This window comes from Filicampus tigris, chromosome 16 (assembly GCF_054856515.1).
Source record: "Filicampus tigris isolate MCC_2025a chromosome 16, RoL_Ftig_1.0, whole genome shotgun sequence".
Classification (NCBI taxonomy): Eukaryota; Metazoa; Chordata; class Actinopteri; order Syngnathiformes; family Syngnathidae; genus Filicampus; species Filicampus tigris.
Window position 1 is genome coordinate 17,695,719 of NC_141232.1, and position 21,301 is coordinate 17,717,019.

General features: G+C 40.8%; 1 protein-coding gene across 3 annotated transcripts in view; it reads left to right on the forward strand.

Annotated features, from left to right (window-relative positions):
* Positions 1–16,916, forward strand: part of aldh3b1 (aldehyde dehydrogenase 3 family, member B1) — a 41,626-nt gene extending 24,710 nt beyond the window's left edge. For all 3 annotated transcript variants that reach the window (XM_086055602.1, XM_086055601.1, XM_086055603.1), the window contains exons 5-10: positions 5,052–5,137; positions 6,993–7,074; positions 8,736–9,128; positions 11,381–11,544; positions 11,635–11,734; positions 15,602–16,916. In XM_086055602.1, coding sequence (XP_085911728.1) covers positions 5,052–5,137; positions 6,993–7,074; positions 8,736–9,128; positions 11,381–11,544; positions 11,635–11,734; positions 15,602–15,783 — 1,007 coding nt within the window. In that variant the 3' untranslated portion in view covers positions 15,784–16,916. The remainder of the gene's footprint in view (positions 1–5,051; positions 5,138–6,992; positions 7,075–8,735; positions 9,129–11,380; positions 11,545–11,634; positions 11,735–15,601) is intronic.
* Positions 16,917–21,301: the final 4,385 nt, after the last annotated feature.

The window sequence follows — 21,301 nt, forward strand, 5'->3', positions numbered from 1 at the left end:
AAAAAAAGCTTATTTTAACAATATAAGTGTTATATTGTTTATATAAGCATTTTTAACATTGGAGAATGACGTTATATTATAACGTCTAGAATAGGAATTCAATAAACACAAAGAAAAAAGTATGTTCTAATGTTTCATATTGATACTTACTCAGTGTGAGACATGGGCCTGTTTGGATAAACATGCGTCACTAATTCGCTTGTCTCTAAATAAAGACAATTGGCTACCTACTGCTGCCACCTGCTGGTATAGAAGAGTAGATACAATGATTACGCTGTCAGGCGCTAGACCGCACAGGCACACAAATTAGATAATTTCCCACGGCACACCTGACAATATCTCGCGGCACACACACAGTTTGAAAAACACTGCTTTAGAGGGACCCTGATATGAGATTTGCAGCAACAACAACAACCATCCTCTGGACACCCTAATAATGTATCAAAACACTTTTTGCGAAATTGCGCCTTGTTGTAGAATTGCAGGCTCCACTTGGAAGTTCTACTGTTAGTCTACCACTAAACGAGCGGATTTTGTTGGGTGTGGCCAAGGCTCGCCTGGATCCACGTGCTTCTGATTACAAAATTATTTGGGCGTGGCCAAGACTCGCTTGTACCATGCTAGTTTAGACACTGAGTCTTTCACATCCATATGTGGACACAAAGAAAAGCCGCCATGAATGAACGCAAGCCAATGCTGAGAGCAGCACGAGATCATGAAATACATTTGCAAAGTAGCCTCTCATTCGTCTCATTTCAAGGATGGGAAAGAGACATTGATATAACTAAATCACAAATAGCGTTCATTTATAACTGTAAAGCGTTACACGTGTTACTTACTCAGATGCTTTGAGCTAGCATCAATGGGGCTCAACCGGGCTGTTAGCTGCGAAGCTAACAACTCAGGAAGTTACTCCCAAAATAGACTACATCAAAATGACATCACAAGTCAAGATGGTGGTTAAGTCGGTGAAAACGAACTCTCTGCTCAGTTAAAGCGTTGAACTTTGGGTCGTTGTCAGTTGATTTGTGAAGGTTCTTTTGATTTCAAAATGTGATGAAATGTCGTTTGACTACCATAACAAATCTGCCTGCAAAAGCAAAAGTGTGATTTTAACAGAAATCAGACTTAACTGGTCAAGTGTGAGATGAATGTCCATACTAACAGCCAAAAGGCACTTGGAGTAATGACCCAATTAAATTGCTGGAAGTGGAGTATCGGAGCCAGCACATCTGTCATTGACACAACAGGTAATTTTTTTTTCATTTTTATAATGTTTTTTAAAGATCAGCTTCAATGTTTAAATAATACACATCATTCAGTCAGATCTGCATACGTATATCCTAAGTACTCAGTATACAAGATTGATAACTAGCTGTAATTCTGACAAAATTATAAGATTTATTTACTTTGTTTGATTTAATTGTAGAGAAAAACAAATCATTTATTTAGCGCGTAACATTAACCAGTCTATAGCTTACTGAGGCTAGGTTCACACAGCAGGCAAATGCGACCCAGATCGGATTTTTTTGCCCATATGCGACCTCTATCTAATTTTTTTTTTATTATGGCAATCCTAACGGCTCAATTACGATTTTTTCAAATGCGACCTGGGTCACTTTCATATGTGGTCCTAGATTGGATACGTATCAGATTTTTTACAATGCGACCGCTGTCTGAACGGCCAGGTCGCATATATCTGACATTGACGTCATCTGGAGCGGGGGCAGAGAGGGAAAGTGCTGGCAGCAGAGGATCGAATCTGCAAAGTTGTTTTGAGTAACATTATTGACTTTATATTTTACTCTAATTTAATCCCACTTGAAACATGAACATAAAGTGGACATTTATGGCGATCGTAGTAATTCAGCCATGATTCAAATCGATTCATTTTTTACGCAAATTGATGACATGATGTCATCGTTAGCGATGTCTCCATGAAATGAGATTTTAAAGCCTTGCCTCATAATTTACCCCAAATACTGTATTCATTTCTACCTCCTACCTAATCACTTCACCTGAAATGCTGGACCACATTTACTTCCACAAACACAACGTCGGGACTCGGGAGTGACGTCGTCTCTTCTTCTACGCATGCGGGTTACTTTACATGTGTTCATACAGCAACAGGACCGATGAACGCTTACATCAAAAAATTGGATTTTTTTTTCAAAAAATTCTAATTGATCATTAAGACCTGCGGTGTGAACCTAGCCTTAGATCCTTTTGACAGAAGTATATCTCCATTGTAGTTTTTTTTTGTTTTTCAGGAGTATTCACCAGCGAGAGCATGAAAAACAAGTCTTAGAAGCCTACCTGTACTTCCAATACGCATGGGTGAAGAATGTCTTATCTCGCAACATCCCACAGACGAGATGCACTTTGCTACACATTATATTTGGTCACAAATGAGTACATGAAAAGCTATTAAGTGAATATCTTCAGAATCAATAAATCTTGAATTATACAGCACTTTTCATACAAGATGCAACTCAAAGTGCTTTACATGAGCTAATCATTTAAATATTGTTTCTTACTGTTCAAGTTTGTTTCCATTTATCATCTCGTGTTGCAACATGTTACGGAAAAAAAAGATGCATTTTGAATTTGGAGTTTTATTTCAATGAAGTCACAAAATGTATGTTCAGTAGATCAGGATGCCTCTAATAATACAATAAATTAACTGAAAAGTAAGAAGAGACATGATTGATTGAGCAACACAATTTCACTTCAATGTTCTTTTTACTCCTGATACACAATGCTGTCACCAAGGTTCACACCATCGTTGTCTTGATGTACCCTCTTTTTGGGCGGAGTTGGTATAGGAATGAACCTTTTTCTCCTTTCGACAACAGCAAATCTCAGGAGTTTTAACACTGATGACTTGGAGTCGGTTTGGGTATGGTTGAAGATAGAGGGAATGAGGTCAGCAGAGCTGGGCAGCGACCCTCCGTCCCCACTTTCCGACCTACATATTCAATCGATCCACATGGTCCCGGCCCGGGGTCGATAACATAATCTTTACATCACACGCAGGTGCCGCACGAGCAGACACACCACCAAACAAAGAAAAAATATCCTCCGGAGCTGTGGTGGTTTGGTCTCAGGTTGAGTTATGGCCAATTTCAGAGATTTTTTTACACGATTAAAGTTCTGTTTCTCCTCTCTTTTAGTTTACCCTTGTTTTTGCCCTCCTGGCTAAGAAAAACAGGTTTTGTAAACATCACTTCGAGGAGAGCGGAGTTTTTTTTTTGTTTTTTTTTTAAACTCTATTTATATAATCATGATACATACCTGTCAACCCCGGGCTGTGCTGAATCTTACAAAAGTGCTAATTTGCCCGTATTTTTCTGTATATAATCTTACAAAGTATCTATATATAATCTTACACAGTATTTATCGCTCAGCGGGAGAGGTGGGGGAAACTGTTTACTGTCGCAATCACTAACGGAGATGAGATCGGTCTAACAAAAAACGAGTTTGATTTTTTTTTTTCCCGTACAAAAATTGTTATATGCCGTACACAATTTGAAATGATCAAAAAACGTATAAAATACGGGTAAAACGTATACGTTGACAGGTATGATGATGTTAACTATTTGAAGCCTAAAATATGTAGAAAAGAAAACAATACATTTTTACACACTTGAGAACAATTCTTACCACTTAAAGAGGAAGTCAGCCCAAACTTTTTTTTTTTTTAAGAATATGGCCCACTAGTTTAAACCACCCGTTCTTAGCCATCCAACAACCAATCATAGCTCAGCTTCAGAAAACAGGTGAGCTGTGTGGTCGTTACCTGAGCCCTGAGTAGTTGTGATGTCATTTTCAGTCCACAGAAGTGACAAAAGTGGCCACCCCCTGAGATGGCTAAAAACGGGTTGGTTTTGCTGCTTAACCCATATACCACGAACACAATATTAATCAGAATGCCGTGTTTCAACTAGTGGTCCTGCATGCAACATATTCTTGAAAAAAATATGTTTGGGTTGATTCCCTCTTTAAGAAGTGCTCATTACAAAGCACCGTTTACCCACTTCCTCCAATTGTCCACATCCACACATCCACACAGTAATATGGAATGATAATTTAGTTTCCATGTTATGGTTGGAATATCCAACCACACAACAACTTCTAGGCATGATTTTCTCTGAGCTTTATATGCTAGTCACAGGCAAAAGCATACAATGCGGTGGGCTGTTTTCATGGACTAAGGCGCGTTACATCGTGGGTATTACCAGAAATGCCCGGATTTGTGGAATTGTCAATTGTACGGAAGCGTGAAGTACTACGGAAGCGTGGAGCTGCCAATGTGGAGTAAAAGTATTTTGACTGGCAAATACGTTCAAACATACTCACAAATGCGTTCAAACGCACTTGTAGGCTAAATTGTACAAACTTAGCATTTTTCCCATAATGCCACGGGGTATGACGTGCGCATGCGCATCCCCGTGGCATTATGGGAAACAATGCCTAATGGAAAACAATGTTTACAATGTTTACTTACTTAATTTTCGAACGTATTAGTATAATGTTGGCCAAATACTAAAAAAAAAAAAAAAAGTATTTTTTATTACTTGAGCAAGTCGGTGATTCGCATGTCAATACCATGTGGCATTTTGGGAAAAAAAATGCAGAATGTAATTCATACACTATAATAAAAGATTTACGTTCCTTTTTTCCTGCTGTACCTGCGCAGTTATTTGTTTGTCGGTGAGGGTGGAGTTAGTGATGAAAAAAAATGTGAAAATAGTGGGGTTAGTGACGTTGAAGACTGTTCTACTAAAATAGCCTGTTTGATAGTGCTATTTGAGCTATGTTGATTCAAACAGTCATAAGCAAGTGTATGGAAGTAAATCTGTGCCATCGGCATGTCTGGCATGTCATAGAAGTGGTAGTAGTCCAATGTAATCCCAAACTCCTGACAGTACGTAGGCATTCCCCAACAAGTAGTGGCATTTCCTAGTATTTTTTTGTCTTTTTCTATTCTCTCATTTTTTATTAGTGAGTATTAACGGTTGTTACTGTTTTTGTTTGATGTCTCCAACCAGGAAATTGTGTGGTCATCAAGCCCTCTGAGGTCAGCGCTGCCACAGACCGGCTGATAGCAGAGCTCATCCCCAAATATCTGTCACAGGTAAGGAACATTGAATGTTGTGTTTGTAGCGCATGGAAATTGTAGTCTATGGTGTAGCGAGCGGTTTAGCTTTATCTACGTCTCTTCGGGTGGCTAAAGCCACGATTCCTCGAGCATCCATGAGGTTCGGAAACACTCAGAATGATTAAGTAAAACCTATTTTCTAATCGATCTGTGGTTGACAACTTGCAGGAAGTGACTTGTATGTAATTATAAAACCTATTACCAATGAGAATATGAATTTTAACTGACTCTGAACAATGTTTGCACCCCGATCTTTAAGAACAGACCACAGAAAAGGTTTTCAATGTGTGAAAACTGACGAAACTTGCGGCAGCCTGGTACAGCAGCCCAGTGAGCACATGAACGGATCAAGAGAGGAGAGAGAGAGTGCAACACGGAGGATAAAAAGAAAGAAAGTCAAAAATAAATGAGTCAAAGAAGGAACATTTGGACTCATTTTAATTATATTGATGGCTCTACTAGAGACTGCTGATCTTTTTTTTTTTTTTTACACATTTTAATTTATATTTTTAGGGTGTTTTTCAGGGATCCTGTGTTTCACTTTAAATTTGTTACATATAAAAAAAGCTAAAAGTTTATTCTTGTATTTCATAGTTTATTTGTTGTTGCACTAAAAAAGTAAATATTTTTTATTTACATTTTGTTGTGTTGTGTTTTACAGGGATTCTGTGTTGCTTGACTTTAAAGTTGCTTAGTATAAAAAAAAGTTAAAAGTTTAAATTAGTTAAAAGTTCACTGTAGCGTGAAAAAATAAAGGATATTATAATATAATAGTATAATAATTTTTTTTTTTTATCAATTATCAATTAATTTAGTACATAATGTTACATTGTTATTGGTAATATATCGATTAAAGCAACAAAAAAAATCGGAAGAGCCGTTTGGGAGCCGAGCCACAAGAGCCGAAATTTCCATCACTAGGACAGACACAGCTGGGCGCAAAGTGTGTTGTGCCAAAATACCCTGAAAAAAATCTGTATCGCCTGGCCGCGGAAGCGCACACGCATTGAGTGAAGACGGCGCGACGTGACTATGTTAGTTTTCATTTAAAGACATGAAGAATACATACTTTTGTGTGTTTGATTTGCAGTGCTTTTAGGTTTTGGATAAGACTGGTAGTATTCGTCAGTGTGGTTTTCAGCGTATCATTCACTACAATTTAACACATATACTGTAGTAAGCGATTGATTCCTCCGAAATGGGTGGAAAGCTCTGCGCATTTGCATTTGTTACACCATCAAAGTTATGCAATGAAGTGACCATAGTGAATTTCAGTAATCCAACATGATATAAAATCTGAAAATGATTGCATGAAATGATGTCCCATTTTAGTTCTGTGATCTGTTTCTCTCTACAATGATTTTTTTTTCAAGCCAATGATGATCAATTATTTCACCATCAAAATAGCTGAGTTTGTAATTCGTGTACAGGTGCGTGGGCAAGAAGTGAAGGGGAGGCATTGAACGTCGAGCCTCCAATGACCACACCACACACAACAATTGCAACTCAGGCAATTGGCAGTTGTTTTTATCACACATGTACTTTATTACATGAATGTGCGTGCCATATTTAGTCTTTGTAATCGGCCAGAAAACCGACAGATGTTGGTGACACCAGACACCTAGGTAATTTCATAATAGTGGCATTCATGCCACTGAATATAAAGTGAAGACATTTTTTTATTTAAAAAAAAAACAGAGAAAAAACAACAACAAATACCACTTGTCACTGGTGCATGTATAGACAAATACATCTTGTATACCGCTAAGTACCTGTAGTGTAATTATGTTGATTGTTATGTTACTGACTTCACACATTTTTCATTTGACAGGACTGTTATGCAGTTGTTAGCGGTGGAGCAGAGGAGACAAAGGCACTTCTGCAGAATCGCTTTGACCACATCTTCTACACAGGTTTAGTCTACTTATTACTGTATGTCAGGGATGGGTAACTGGTGGCCTGCGGGCTCTCAGAAGTCCCTTGATTTAAAGCGGAAGTCAACCCAAACATATATTTTTTTCAAGAATATGTTGTATGCAAACCCACTAGTTGAAACGAGGCATTCTGATAAATATTGCGTTTGTGGAATAAATGTTAATCCACTCGTTTTTTGCCATATCTGGGGGCGGCCATTTTGTCTTCTGTTGACTGAAAATGACATCACAACTTCTGACAACGACCAATCACGGCTCAGATTCAAAAAAAGGTCAGCCGTGATTGGCTGTTGTGAGCAATTACATGCATGGTAAGTTGATTGGACTCTCTAAATTGCCCCAAGGTGTGATTGTGAGTGCGGATGTTTGTCTCTGTGTGCCCTGCGATTGGCTGGCAACCAATTCAGGGGGTCCCCTGCCTACTGCCCGAAGACAGCTGGGATAGGCTCCAGCACGCCCCGCGACCCTTGTGAGGATAAGCGGTATCGATAATGGATGGATGGACTATTTGCATAAACTTAATGTAATCATTAACTAAACTAAACTAAATACTTACCATGCATGTTTTTGGAATGTGGGAGGAAACCGGAGTACCCGGAGAAAATCCACGCAGGCACGAGGAGAACATGCAAACTCCACACAGGGAGGCCGGGGCCGGGATTAAACCCACGACCTCTGAACTGTGAGGCGGACGTGCTAACCAGTCGACCGCCCTGCAAAGAGTCAATATTTGCAGTATTGAACGTTCTCTTTAAGACCTCTGGAATTCACCCATGCTGTGTGGTGTGCTAGTTTGATGAAATTATGAGTGACGCTAATTTATTCAACATGGTTGCCAACAGCCTCCCTCTGATTGGCTGGAAGTATTTGCAATCCTGAATAAACACCATAGAGCAGGGATGCCCAAGTCTGGTCCTTGAATGTCCCTATCCAACCTGTTTTTGATGTCTCCCTCCTCCATCACACTTGATTCAAATGATCAGGATGGTCATCAGGCTTCTCAGAGCTTGCTGATGAGCTTGATCATTCAGGTGTGAATTGGGTGTGATGGAAGAGGGAGGCATCTGAAACAGACTTGACAGGGGCTCTTGAGCACTGGACTTGGGCACGCCTGCCATAGGATCTTAGTGCGCTACCGAATCCAGTGTGTAATGCCCAATGAAGTCAAATCAAATGCAGCATTCACATCCTCGTCTGGCAGCATGTTGTGTCGTCATGTGACCTTGACCTTACTTTTCAAGGTGAATGAGGGCCAACATTTTCCGCAACATTTGCACATTATGCCTTAGAGTTTTGGCGTTGTATTCTGAAAATTTCAAGCAAAAATCTTAAGCCGTTACAGAGATATTGCATTTTGAAGCTCATAGACCATATTGTTTGATCACAAGATTTTCCCTTTGCATTTAAAAAAGGGAGCAATTTTATGATTTTCAAATTTTGATATCTCTGCATAACATTTTACGTGTTACCTTCTATTTCATGTTACTGTAAAAATGATGCTTAAACTGTCAACATCTTTTCCAAGTCCTAAGTTCGAACAGTAAAAATATATTAATAACTTAACTGCTTCTCACCTCCTAATACACACACTACATTTTTACAGTAATTACAAAATGGTAGTGACTATTCTCTTGTTTCAGGTTCTCAGGTTGTGGCTCGCAGCATCCTGCAGGCAGCCTCAGTCCACTTGACTCCAGTGACATTGGAGCTGGGTGGCAAGTGTCCATGCTTGATTTATGGAAAAGTGACTATTGAAGCAGTTGCACGCCGCTTAGTATGGGCCAAGTTTTTCAATGCAGGACAGAGCTGTGTTGCACCAGACTATGTACTGTGTTCCAAGGCCACATGTGATGCCCTCCTTCCTGCCTTGTGTGAAACCCTGAAGGATTTCTATGGCAAGGATCCTCAGACCTCTCCAGATTTGTGCCGTATTGTGTCACAGCAACACTGGACTCGTCTGACAGAACTACTGAAGAAGTCCAACGGGAAGGTTGTCATCGGAGGAGAAAGTGACCAGCAGGACAAATACATTGGTGAATTGCTCTTAATTTGTTTATAACCAGGGGTGCACATAAGCAGTGTGCATGCGTACTGAAAATAGTCATGTGTGCTGTAGATTCAATTGCCTCTGTGTGCTTGACCTATGGCTGCAAGAATATTGCAGCCATAGGCGTCTGTGAATGCAGCTCAGGGCTCACAGTCGAAAAGTCCAAGTCTAGTTAACAGCCATAACAATTGCTTCTTATCGTTAACTTCAGAATAAAAAACAACGAAGGCATCAACGTCCACGTACAGTAATAGTTGTGAGGCTTTGAGTAATAGGTGACTGGCTTGACTCGAATGGCAGCGGCAGTGGTGGCAGCTGAACGCGGGGACATCGACAACGGCGCTTGCCCCCTCTATGGCGGTCCAACAAAATACATGAAAGCGATCTGTGGTGCCCGTGACGCCCCTGATAATTTGTTGGCAGAAAGTAGTCTGTGTTTGGCGTTAAAGTGGGAGGGTCATAATTATCATGCAGGGGCAATCGTTTAGTTCGTTGTGTTTTTGAATTTGGTAGACGCTCACTGGGCATTTCTGCCTCGCCCCCAGCACATCTGCAAATTTGGTTACAAAAAGTAGACTACAATTTAGACTCGCTTAAAGGTTTATTTTGCAGTGCAGGTCATCTACCGTGATTGGTGTATTTGATTGAGGCGTAAGAAGACAAATCGGTACTCCTTGGTGGATGTCATGTACAGTATTTCATTCATAAATATGACACTGTGTTGACATTACCTCTGAGTCATTGTAGATCAGTTGAATGGATTTTATCATGATCATCTTAAAAATTTTTTTAAAAGCATCCCGTCACTATTGTTGTGGGGGTATGGGCGAGGTTAATCCATAGTGTCTGCACTACCCCCCCACACTGCCCCATTGCCCTGGTCGACATAAATGTATTGGGTGTACGTTAATCAACTGATCAATAATAGATGCCTGTGCCTGTTCAAGGGGCATCCTGCTGGGAGAGAGCGGGGATTTACTTCAACAAACGTCTGTTCACATCCCGAATATGAAAATTATAACAGATGCTAGCCTCAGTTGTACCTTTCATTGCGGTCATCAGAGCTGGGCAGCACGTCCCAGGGCCGGACCGGGTTAGGGTTAGGCCCGGAGACGCCCATTTTTGGGGCAGAGGGTTGGGGGTGACATGTTAGAAAAAACGGGCTCGACTAAGCAAGGGCAGAAGTGGATTCTAGTCCTGCCCATTAATTGGCCCTCATGACGTGGTCACGAGGCGGCCAAATTTCATCTCAGCCTACTCGAAAGGCTTCTTTAGTCCTCTTTATTTATACTCCTGCGTCGGCGGTGGGGGCGGGGGCGGAACGGGCACCGGTGGCTATAAGTTTTAAGAATAAGGGCGGAGGGCTGAGGCCGGAAGGATACCCAGGTCATGGGCGGAGGGTTGAGGCCGGACCGGCAAGGGTCGAGTTCCCAGCTCTGATGGTCATAACACAATTTAGAAAGCTGGTGGCGTGGACTTTTAGCTCAGCGGTTAGTGCTCTGCGCTTCCAGGCCAGAGGCATGGGGACAATCCCCAAGTTGAGTGTTTTTTTTTGTTTCCGAAATGATGCAAATGAGGAATCCCGCGAGCGTTGGCCGGAAATAGTCTACTTCCATCCCACAAGGGCGCAAAAAGTTGCAAACGCACCATTACGAGAGAAAACTCCATCTATGCGCACAGTTAGATTGCGCTTAGTGCGAGATTTGCGCCTGGCACAAAAATAGGCCTCGCCCTGATTTTATCTTCGGGGAGTAGTTATTCTGTACTGTTTATCGAGGCACGGATAGGTTAATTCAACACTCTAAATTGCACACGTTGTACCATAGATTTAAATGTGAGTGTTTATCCTGGGTGACACTGCAGCCTGCCCAAGTCAATCTAAGTATCGATGTGTACTCTGGCTGTGATTGTTCAAGATTCCTTCAAGCACATTTGTCATGAAGCTAATTTACTTCAAAAGTTCAAAATGCATTCTTTACCCAACTTTGTAGTTTCCGCATTCTTCTTCTGACATTTTTTAACAGTTAAATAAATAAGAATGCATTAAGTTTTAATTTGAAATATCATCACATTTTTGATTTTGTTTATGATATGCAACTTTTGTTTTGAGAAATTGTTTGGTGATACATGATGCTAATGATTTTTGACTGATTGGTGTATTTGATTGAATTTAGAAAAATGCTAAAAATGCTTTCCTTAATAATGGAACACTGTGTGTGTATCATTAATTACTCTTAGCTCCGACGGTGGTTTATGTAGCTGAAGATGACACACTCATGAAAGACGAGATCTTTGGCCCCATTCTTCCCATTTTGACTGTTGAGTCTCTGGAGAAAGCCATTGACTTTGTCAATCACAAGGAGAAGCCGTTGGCCCTCTACGTTTTCTCCAATGAAACCTCTGTAAGGGAACACATCCTTTTATCGTCGTAGTCTTCCGGTGATACAACTTTTTGTGTTGCACACTCATTTTTGTGACATTCCTTCTTTGAGGTAATAAACACAGTGATGGAGAAAACCAGCAGTGGAGGGTTCTGCTCAAATGATGGGATTGTCCACATGACGCTGCCAGGACTACCATTTGGAGGTGTAGGTAGGTGTTGAAAGAATATATTTTCATGCACTATTCAACTAAGGCCAGCAGTGGTTCAATCTAAAGGACTTTGCGACTCAAAGTCCAACTATAGACATTTCAACCTGTTATTTTAGAAAAGCTTGTGAGTCTCTTGAGCACTGTCGATACCTGTAAGCAAGGCTTGTTTTTTGACATCACAGTTGCTCAGGACTCAGGTAATGACCAATCATGGCTCACCTGTTTTCTGAAGCTGAGCCATGATTGGTCATTACCTGAGCCCTGACCAACTGTGATGTCATTTGACATATATATGGCATATAATGCCATGTTTAGGCTAGTGGAGCTGCATAGAACATATTGTTGAAAAGATATGTTTTTCTTTTCAAGCATGCGGCTCGCGAGACGCGGGTTGGCCTCATGTAACGCCTCCAAAGTGGCAAACGCTGCAACTGCAGTTAAAATACGGTGCCACTGCAGACATCAATCGCTCTGGCTGGAGGTGGGCACCAAATTAGCTGGAGGCGGCCGCCTCGCAATTTTGAACGCAGGAAAAACCCTGGTGGAACAATGAACAAAAAAGGACTCTTCCATTGTACGTTGTTTCAGGGACTCATCCAGCTTTAATGGGCCATCAGTGGCTAAAGATGATCAACTTGAATTGACAACGTGTTCATGATCAGGGATGGAGAAAAAAATGCTTACAGGAGAGCTTGAAAAACCATCCCAAAGTTTTTGATGGTGAACTTGGTAGCATGATAGTCATTACTGTTACATTGACTGTTAACCCTGGAAGCACCCCAAGGTGTCTAAAAGCTAGACCTGTCCGATATGCCATTGAATCGAAAGTCCAAGTAGAATTGGACTGATTGGTGAAGAGTGTGGTCCTAGAACAGGGTTTGGCAATTCTGGCAATCCTGCATGTTTTCTATGTCACCCTGCTGCAACTCACCTGATTCAATGATCAGGATCATCATCCAGCTTCTGCAGAACTTGCTGATTATATGATCACTTGAACCAAGTGTGTTGCAGCAGGGAGAGATGGAAAACGGGCATGACACTGGCCCTCGAGCACTAGAATTGCCCACCCCTGTCCTAGAACCCGAAAGCACGAGTGAGTGGGCTACTACAGTTGCCCCTGTCATGAAAAAAGACGTAACTCCCAAGAATTTGTAATGATTTCAAACCTCTATCTTTGGGTTCTCATATGAGCATTCCATCGCTGGCAGCCAGCCGTATGTGGCAATGGGCCCTGCTGGTATCCGCTCACCAGTATGCAATCAAGTATAGGACCTTGGACAAACATCAGAATGCTGACGGACTTTCAAGGCTCCCCCTACCGGTCGCACAGCCTTTCATGTCTGCACCTTATCATCCTGCTACCAATGGGCTTGCAGAAAGGTTTATACAAACTATGAAGCAGGCACTCAAGTCCTCACCAAGCCAGTCTCTAAACCGATGTCTCAGTGCTTTTCTGTTGTTATACAGAAACACACCCCATGTCACAACAAAAGTGTTGCCTGCTTCGTCTATGTTTAAGAAAACGCTCCACACTCGGCTTGACCTTCTAAGACCTCAAAAGACATTGTTCACCATCAACAGAAAGCTCAAATGGGACAATGGGCAAATGCAAAGTTCTGGCCTTTCACAGTTCTTGCACAGTTCATGGTGTTAATTGGATGCCTGAGACAGTTACTGCACAAACAGGTCCTGTGTAATACACAGTAGAAACCCATGATCATGTCATCTGGAGGAGACATGTTGATCAATTACTCCACTCTTCAGGCCCAGGTGAAGACTCACCTCATGTTACATCCTTCAATCCAGAGCCAGAGGTCCTTCAAGAGCAATAGCCATCTCCAGAGGAGCCTCATGAGCCACTTTCAAAAATGGAGAGTGTCCCAGGCACACCTAACCCTGCTCAGGGGCTTGTGTTAGGTGCCCCTAACAATTTAGAACTTACTCTGTTCTCACCAATCAGTCAATGGTCGTACTTACCATAAAAGAAATCGACGACTCCCTGACAGACAACATTGTAAAGTAGTGACTAATCCATTACTTTGGGACAGAATAATCCCCAGGGTTCAATCCGGATTGAGGTAGTCTACCCTCTCTCCGTAGTTAGTGCACCAGTTCTATGACATTGTTAAAGGTTCATTTTTGTTTGCGTATTGAATCAGAGGCCTTGCATACAAATGCCAAGTTGTTATTAAAATGTTGATTTTTACTAAGGGCACCTTAACAGTAAGGGGGTTGTGTATTGATTTCTGTTTGTTGACAAAATGCAGCGATGGCCCTGGGTAATCTGTTTTGATGACGAAACATTGTCGTTTGAAGTTAAACGGCAACACAGACGCAGGTGCAATGCCTTCCCGTCTTCCGTGTCCTTATTTTGTGTTATAATACTCAACCAAAGTTATAACAGGGTGCTCTGGTCCAATTCTTCTCATGCTGCTTCTCATGCTGCTTCTCATGCTGCTTCTCATGCTGCTTGTGGCTCGGGCATCTGATTAGGATGCCTCCTGGACGCCTCCCTGGTGAGGTGTTCCGGGCATGTCCCACCGGCATGAGACCCCGAGGACGACCCAGAACACGCTGGAGAGACTATGTCTCCCGGCTTGCCTGGGAACGCCTTGGGATCCTTCCGGAAGAGCTGGAAGATGTTGCTGGGGAGAGGGAAGTCTGGGCTTCCCTGCTGAAGCTGCTGCCTCCGCGACCCGACTTCGGACAAGCGGGAGATAATGGATGGATGGATGGATGTCATTAGCAAAACACAGAACATTTTTGTGCCTTCTGCTGCATAGTGGTTTTACGCCAAATAAGGCTTTTTCGCCTATAATCGTTGTCTGTGGCCCAGTAGCTGGTCTCAGATGGTGAGAGGGTCTAGTTTCATACCTTTCATTGGTGCTGTGATCCACGGAAGTGTTCTGGTCAGATGACAGTAGGATAGACCTGTTTCTCAGTTCAATGCCTGTGTTTTGTTTCCGTTGTCCGTAAGATGGTTTCCTTTTTCTTGCTGGTGTCAAAGTCCAAGACTGATTTCTTGGTGGTGTTGCGACCTCTTGCATGAAAACAATTTGTTCGGGGTCAGTTCTGGCTGTTGGGCAAAAACTACTCACTTTTATCTTTGCTCACAGCAAATTCCAGGGAGGGGTGGTGGATGGAGCTAGCTGTCTGTTAGCATGCTCGTGTCCACTGTTTGGAGACACTGGTAGCGTGGTCTCATTGCTTGATTTCCCCATACACCTCCACAAACACTTCAAGGCGATGCATTTTTGCTTCCAGCACTGCCATCTTTTTGTGATTTTGTGGTAGTCTTCTGTGTAGGAAGGAGGAATCTTGCCTCTACCCTTGTTGCTACTAGCAGTCTTGTGATACTTAGCAGGCCGTGCTGATGCAGCAATGAAAAATGTTGAAAAAATGTCCCCGCCAGCTGTATTAAAAATGAAAAATACAGCCACACTGATATAAAAAGTATCCAGGAGAAGTCCAGAGAGAGAAAAAAATAAAGCAGTTATCAGCAAAAAGAATGCAAGCAAAGCAGGAGCTGAGAAGCAGGTGTCTTCACATTATGCAAGCAGGAAGCAAGGTGTAAATCACGTCATATAGCCAACTTCGCATGTCCGCGAGGTTGAAGTTCCAATACAATACATTCACCCAATCACAGATGCCAGATAACTAGGGGCGGAGATAGGGGTGGTTTCATGTTGAGCCCCTAGTCTAAAAATAAAAGTGTGAACTCTAGAGTGCCCAGCATGGACTGTATTTTCACTTGTGGCCTTGGCACTTCATCACCAAGCTGCTAAGTTACGCATGTGAATTTGTCAATGAGTCAGGCAAATATGTGCTGTTATGATGACAGTAATTTATACTTAGTTATCCCTTCAGGGGCCAGTGGCTGGGGCTCCTACCATGGACGCTGGGGCTTTGAGACCTTTAGCCACCGACGGGCCTGCATGATGCGTGGTTGGGCGTTGGAAAAACTGAATGGCCTACGCTACCCACCCTACAAAGATAGAAAACTGAGCTGGCTGCGCTGGACAGCTAAGACAACTTGCTTAATCATGTGACAGCAGACAATGTAATGAGTAACATACCATCGCTACATTACTTTGTGGCGTTCTTTAATTTTTAAATTGTTAAGATGATCTCCCGGTCGTGTATTTGGTTATAATCACTATGCTTTTTAGGATAAACTTAATGCTTATGTACAGGATGTATGTGGAAAGTGGTCCAGGAATGTGACATAGAGCCCAACAATGTACTTGTTCAAAACCATGTCAAAATGATATATGCTCTAAATCAAACTTTCCTGCAGTGTGCCCTGAATAAATATTCGCTTGTCCGAACACTATGGTTAATATAATATAATATAGTTTGCAAGCGATGAGAGATGTTGAATGTCGTGGTACTCATTTGTTTCAAATTGATGTATTTCATTGAATGTGCGTGAACAATTAAAAAGGACCTCACGCTTGACACATAGCTTACTCTGTTGTCTTTGAATAAAAAAAAAAAAACCTTTAAAAAAAATTTGAATAGCGTATTTTGCAGCGAACCCATTGAAGTTTGGGTTCAACTTACTAAAATCGTTCCGCTGGACGTATACAGTAAATTACAGTCGAACACCTATTTTTTTCTAGCGACATATCAAATTACGGACAACATAGGACTTGATTAAAGTGTATTGTGTTGCATTGACATTCGGCCAGTTTACTTGCAACACTTGTTTTTGAAGCTGATGCATTTAAGGGTATAATTGGCCCTTAATTGCATGGCTGTGTTGTCATGTCACGAAGAAGACGTCACCATGACGCCACTCAAAATACATTCACACAGAAACGACAGCACAAATCTCAGTCAAGTTGTTTATTTTATCACTCCAGTATGTCTGCAACATTGTAAGCAATGGTGATTAATTGTAAAGGGAAGAAAATAATGACTCTCAAAAAGTGTTTGACCATCCTTTTGGACCACACATTTTGGAGACCCACCCATACATTCTCAATATTTCCCCAATAGAGAATCAATACATACTCAATATTTCCCTAATAGAGAATCAACACCTTTTTGCTGTCGTCTACATTTATTGTACTTTCTTTTTTTTTTTTTGTTACATTACATATTGTTTTCCTTTCAAGTCTTTTAGAGATTCAAATGATCATCTGTTTTTGTTGTCTGTTTTAATAAAGGTGAAACATTACCCCAATGTGTATCAAAATCAATTCATCACCTCCTAATCTTATATATTGTACCCCTTAACCAAACAAGACGCTTGTTGTTTTGGAATTTATTGTTGTTGAATTACAATCACATAACTAGAAGTGGGTGCTTTCACATGTACACTATCCCCGTGACTCACAACCAGTGCGCTGGGGCACATAGGTGTGCCGTGAGACCAAGTGTAGCTGTGGTTGTTAGAAGGAAAACAATATATGGTTTATGAAGAAAAATTGCAACCAAACATGTTTTGGTTACACTGGTTGTATAAAAACAACTTTATAATAGCTTCGCGGGATCTTTCTGTCAGACGCCATGTCAGCTAATGCACACAGCCATATTGGCTTTTTCTTGGCTTCTGAGAATGGGGCCTTGGTGTAGTGTCGTTGAAAGGTGAGTCTGAATCACTATTGGCTGCTGCAGGCAGCACCTGCTCACACAGGATTCTGGTCTATGAAAAAGCTATTGTGGTCAAATCAAGTCAAATTTATTTATATAGCCCTTAATCACAAGAAAGTCTCAAAGGGATTCACATGCCCATAGCTGACAGCATATTAATGACATGCCCTGATTTTAACCCGTAGGAGGGCAAGGAAAAACTAAAAAAAATACCTATCTACTACTACTTTATTTCATTCATTAAATTAAACACTCTTAAATTCCATGACTTAGTTGAATTTAAAACAGCACAAATAATGTATAAAGCCTACAATAATCAACTTTGCCACAGTATCCAGAAGCTGTTCAAAATCAGAGAAGGTTGTTATAGGCTAAGGGGTACAAGTGTCTTTAAAAAAATCAAGGACAAGAACAAACATAAAGCAAATGTGTGTTTCTTCAAAAGGTGTGAATTTATGGAACAATTATGAAATACAAATGAAACGTGAATCATTTTTAGTATTTAAAAAGAGGTTTAAAAATATAGTACTACAAAAATATATAAATCAAGTATAGACAGAGGAAATGAAAGTGAATCTCTTAATTTACTGTCTTTAGTTTTTGGTTTATGAATATGATTATCTATAGACGTGTATAATAGGGGCATGTCTATTTATATTTATACTTTTGTTTTTTGTTTCTATTTATAGCTCTTTACTTTGTATATATGTATAATAAGCGTTTTTAGTTTAGTTGTTATATGGGTTATGCTCGGGAATGTGTGTGTATGTATTTATGAATAACCCACCTTCGTATTAAAAGAACATGATTTCCAATACTTTATAGCGAACAAGGGGTAGGACTCGACAAGTTTTTTACTTCTTCCTACTCCCCTTGAACAACTATTTTGATTTTGATTTATTTTGATTTTTTTTTCTTCGTGTCTTTCATGTTGTGTTTATATGTTCAATAAATCAATCAATCAATCAATCTAGAGAAAAATGACAAACCTTGAGAAGGGACCACAGATGGGAGAATCCCCCTTCCTGGATGATCAGGATGCAATGGTGGAATGCAAAACGTATAGGTGCAGCAATCACGTCTTCTACTTGTTTATTAAATGTGGAAAATTCATCATCATCAACGCAGAGCGAATCTAACTCCATGTTAGCATTTACTGTCAAATGTGGCAAATAAAGCATTGATTACCTGGTTCTTGACTAAGTTCTTGCACAATTCACAGCAAAGAAACAGGTGACAACTCAAGGAAATATAACCAATGCAAATTTTTATTTCAGGTTTAAAGTTTCTTTATTTCTCAGAATTCTTTTCTTCCAGCAAAGAGAAAAAACATCTCTTACCTTGCTTGTCAGAGACGCTTATTTTGAAGGGCAGCTATTTTTAGACACGTTACAAGGAAGCAGTGACCGTTGCAATGTAAGAGATTTTCTGTCTTTACTACAAGTGAAAAATGTATGATATTTCATCAAGATGGTCTACTGTATTGCCGAAATGACTGCTTACGGTGTAGAAAGTGATCGTTGGTGGGGCCACGCAAACACTTCTTGATCATGCCACGATGTACATGAGTTCGAGCGATGGTATTTGGCTGACATATGCAGGTAAATCAGTCTTTTAACTTAAGCATTTTAGTCAGTTTTCTTCAATTGCAAGTTCATTTCAAGAAAAACAAGAGAAGCACTCTATATCGGTCTTCTGCTTGATGCAATGGCCACATGTGCACCAAGCAGCAGCCACTATCCCTGCCCGGCCCGGCCAGGCATCTCTCCAGTACAACGCAGCATTTTCTTTGTCTGACGAATCTGCGGCAGTCTCGCTATTTTCATTGCTGGATTCTGAATCAGAGGACTTTTCTCGCTGAAATAAATATCCACGTTGGCCCATTTCTTCTTGACTCTTGTCAGAATACTCCATTTTATCAATGACTATGTCAACAACAACAATCTGGTTTATCACTAGATAGCAACTGGTGGGTGCAAGGGTAAGTCTCATTCAATGACCTGACATCACATCCGTTTCTAAAATGGCATGTTGGGAGCGTTGTTTTGGAAAATACAACTAGACACAATAATGGGAACACCAGATATTTATCAAACTTTACAGTATTGCTCCATTTCCCCGTCAATATCTCAAAATAGGACAGCAGAGTAACCTTTTAAAGTCTGCTGCAGAAAATGATCAAATTTCACTTATGTGGTCAGAAAATTACTTATTTCTAACTAGGGTTGGGCATTGTTTGAATTTGGACAATTCCGGTTCCAATTCTTCAATTCGATTCCGATTCCTATTGATTTTCAATTCTGAGATTTAAAAAAACAGTTGTTTTCTTGGAGGGGAGTCTGATGAACTTCTCTGTTCTTTAATTTTATGAACTTTTTACTGTTTGTGAACTCTACTATGAATTACTCTACTATGAAGTATAGTATATAATTTGTTCACGAGAGCTTTATTTTGAGATACTCAATACAATGCAATAATACAGCAGTTACTTAAAGCATGCTACTGAACACTGATTTATGGGCTAGCCGCTAAGCAAATGTTGCTTTTCTTTTAGAAAGAAAAAATAAAATATGACAAACTCAAACAGCACCTGATGGACGAGCAAGGAAAATGTATCTAATCTAAGTAGTCTATGTAACCATATGCTGTATGTGTTGTGTATGTATTGTATGTATGTATTTATCAGAGCTGGGCATTCCGCCTACCCGACGGACCGGTCCGTCTATCCATCTATGACGGATGCCCATTTTGAAGGCGATAAACAATAAACTGGAAACTTTACAAAAAAAAAAAGACGGATTAAGCATAAGCGGAAGTGGATTTTCGCCCATCCATGTAATTGTCTATAACCTGACATTGATGATTGTTTCATTTGATGCAGGTAAGTTTGCAGTTTGATTCGTGGATTTGACATCAGGCAGGTTTTTGGTCAGCTAATGAGTTGCGCGATTGCGACAGTGATATTTTTAGACAGTGTGATGTCACATCGCGAACTGGAGCGGTTCAAAGGGCAACATAGAAAGCGCACTCACAGACGACTCCTGTTATTACTGCTTGTTTTCTGCTCGTTTAGCTCAGAAAAAAAAACATGCTGAGTAAACACTGCTGTTAAGGAACTTGCAGAAACGACTCCAGACACTACGACCGTCCACATATGAAGGATGTGTTCTTTATTCGCCAAAAACTCAGAGGGATAAATATGAATGATGGGTCAACTTGTGCTGACGTCCAATTTTAATGGAAGCAAGGTGAAGCCTTCACCTTCATATGTAGTAAACATTTCGTTGGGGGTCATATGGTCCTACATGACAATACCGATCCCTTGCCGGCCACTGCCTGCATCAAAGAGGTAAGACATTTCCATAATTTCCTTTCTTTTTTGCTTGGCTACTAATAAACCTTTTAAAACCTGAATATTAGACGTATTCAGGTTTTTAAAAGCCATGTAAATGCGCGCAGTAACCCGAATATGCCCTTATTGGTTTTTTTTAAATTCATCCGTGGGGTACTCCCTTTCCAACCCGAACATGCATGCATGCATACATTAGTCGGAATATTTCGAATGCACGGGACACTCTGCACATGCTCAACCGCAAGGTTGGTCTTTGTAGTACAGGAGGTGCTTGTATGCATGCTGTTTGGCGCGCAACCCACCAGAAATACACGTTTAGTAATAAACAAAGCATGGCGAAAGCTAGAGTACATATGACACCACACTTTTAAAGCGAGGAGGAAACCGCCTGCTTAGCGTAGATGACGTAAATCGCATCATGCCGTCCATGCGTCACCATTTCAATCGGGTTATTTGAATGTGAGAGGTTACTCTCTCCATTAAAGCCATGTAGGCGGGTTATTCCGAATGGCTCAAAAATCTGAATTTTGACCATAACCATAACAAATATTGACTGCATGTAAACGTAGTCCATGAATGACGAGGAAAACTGTAAAGCCAGACTGTTTTGTACTACT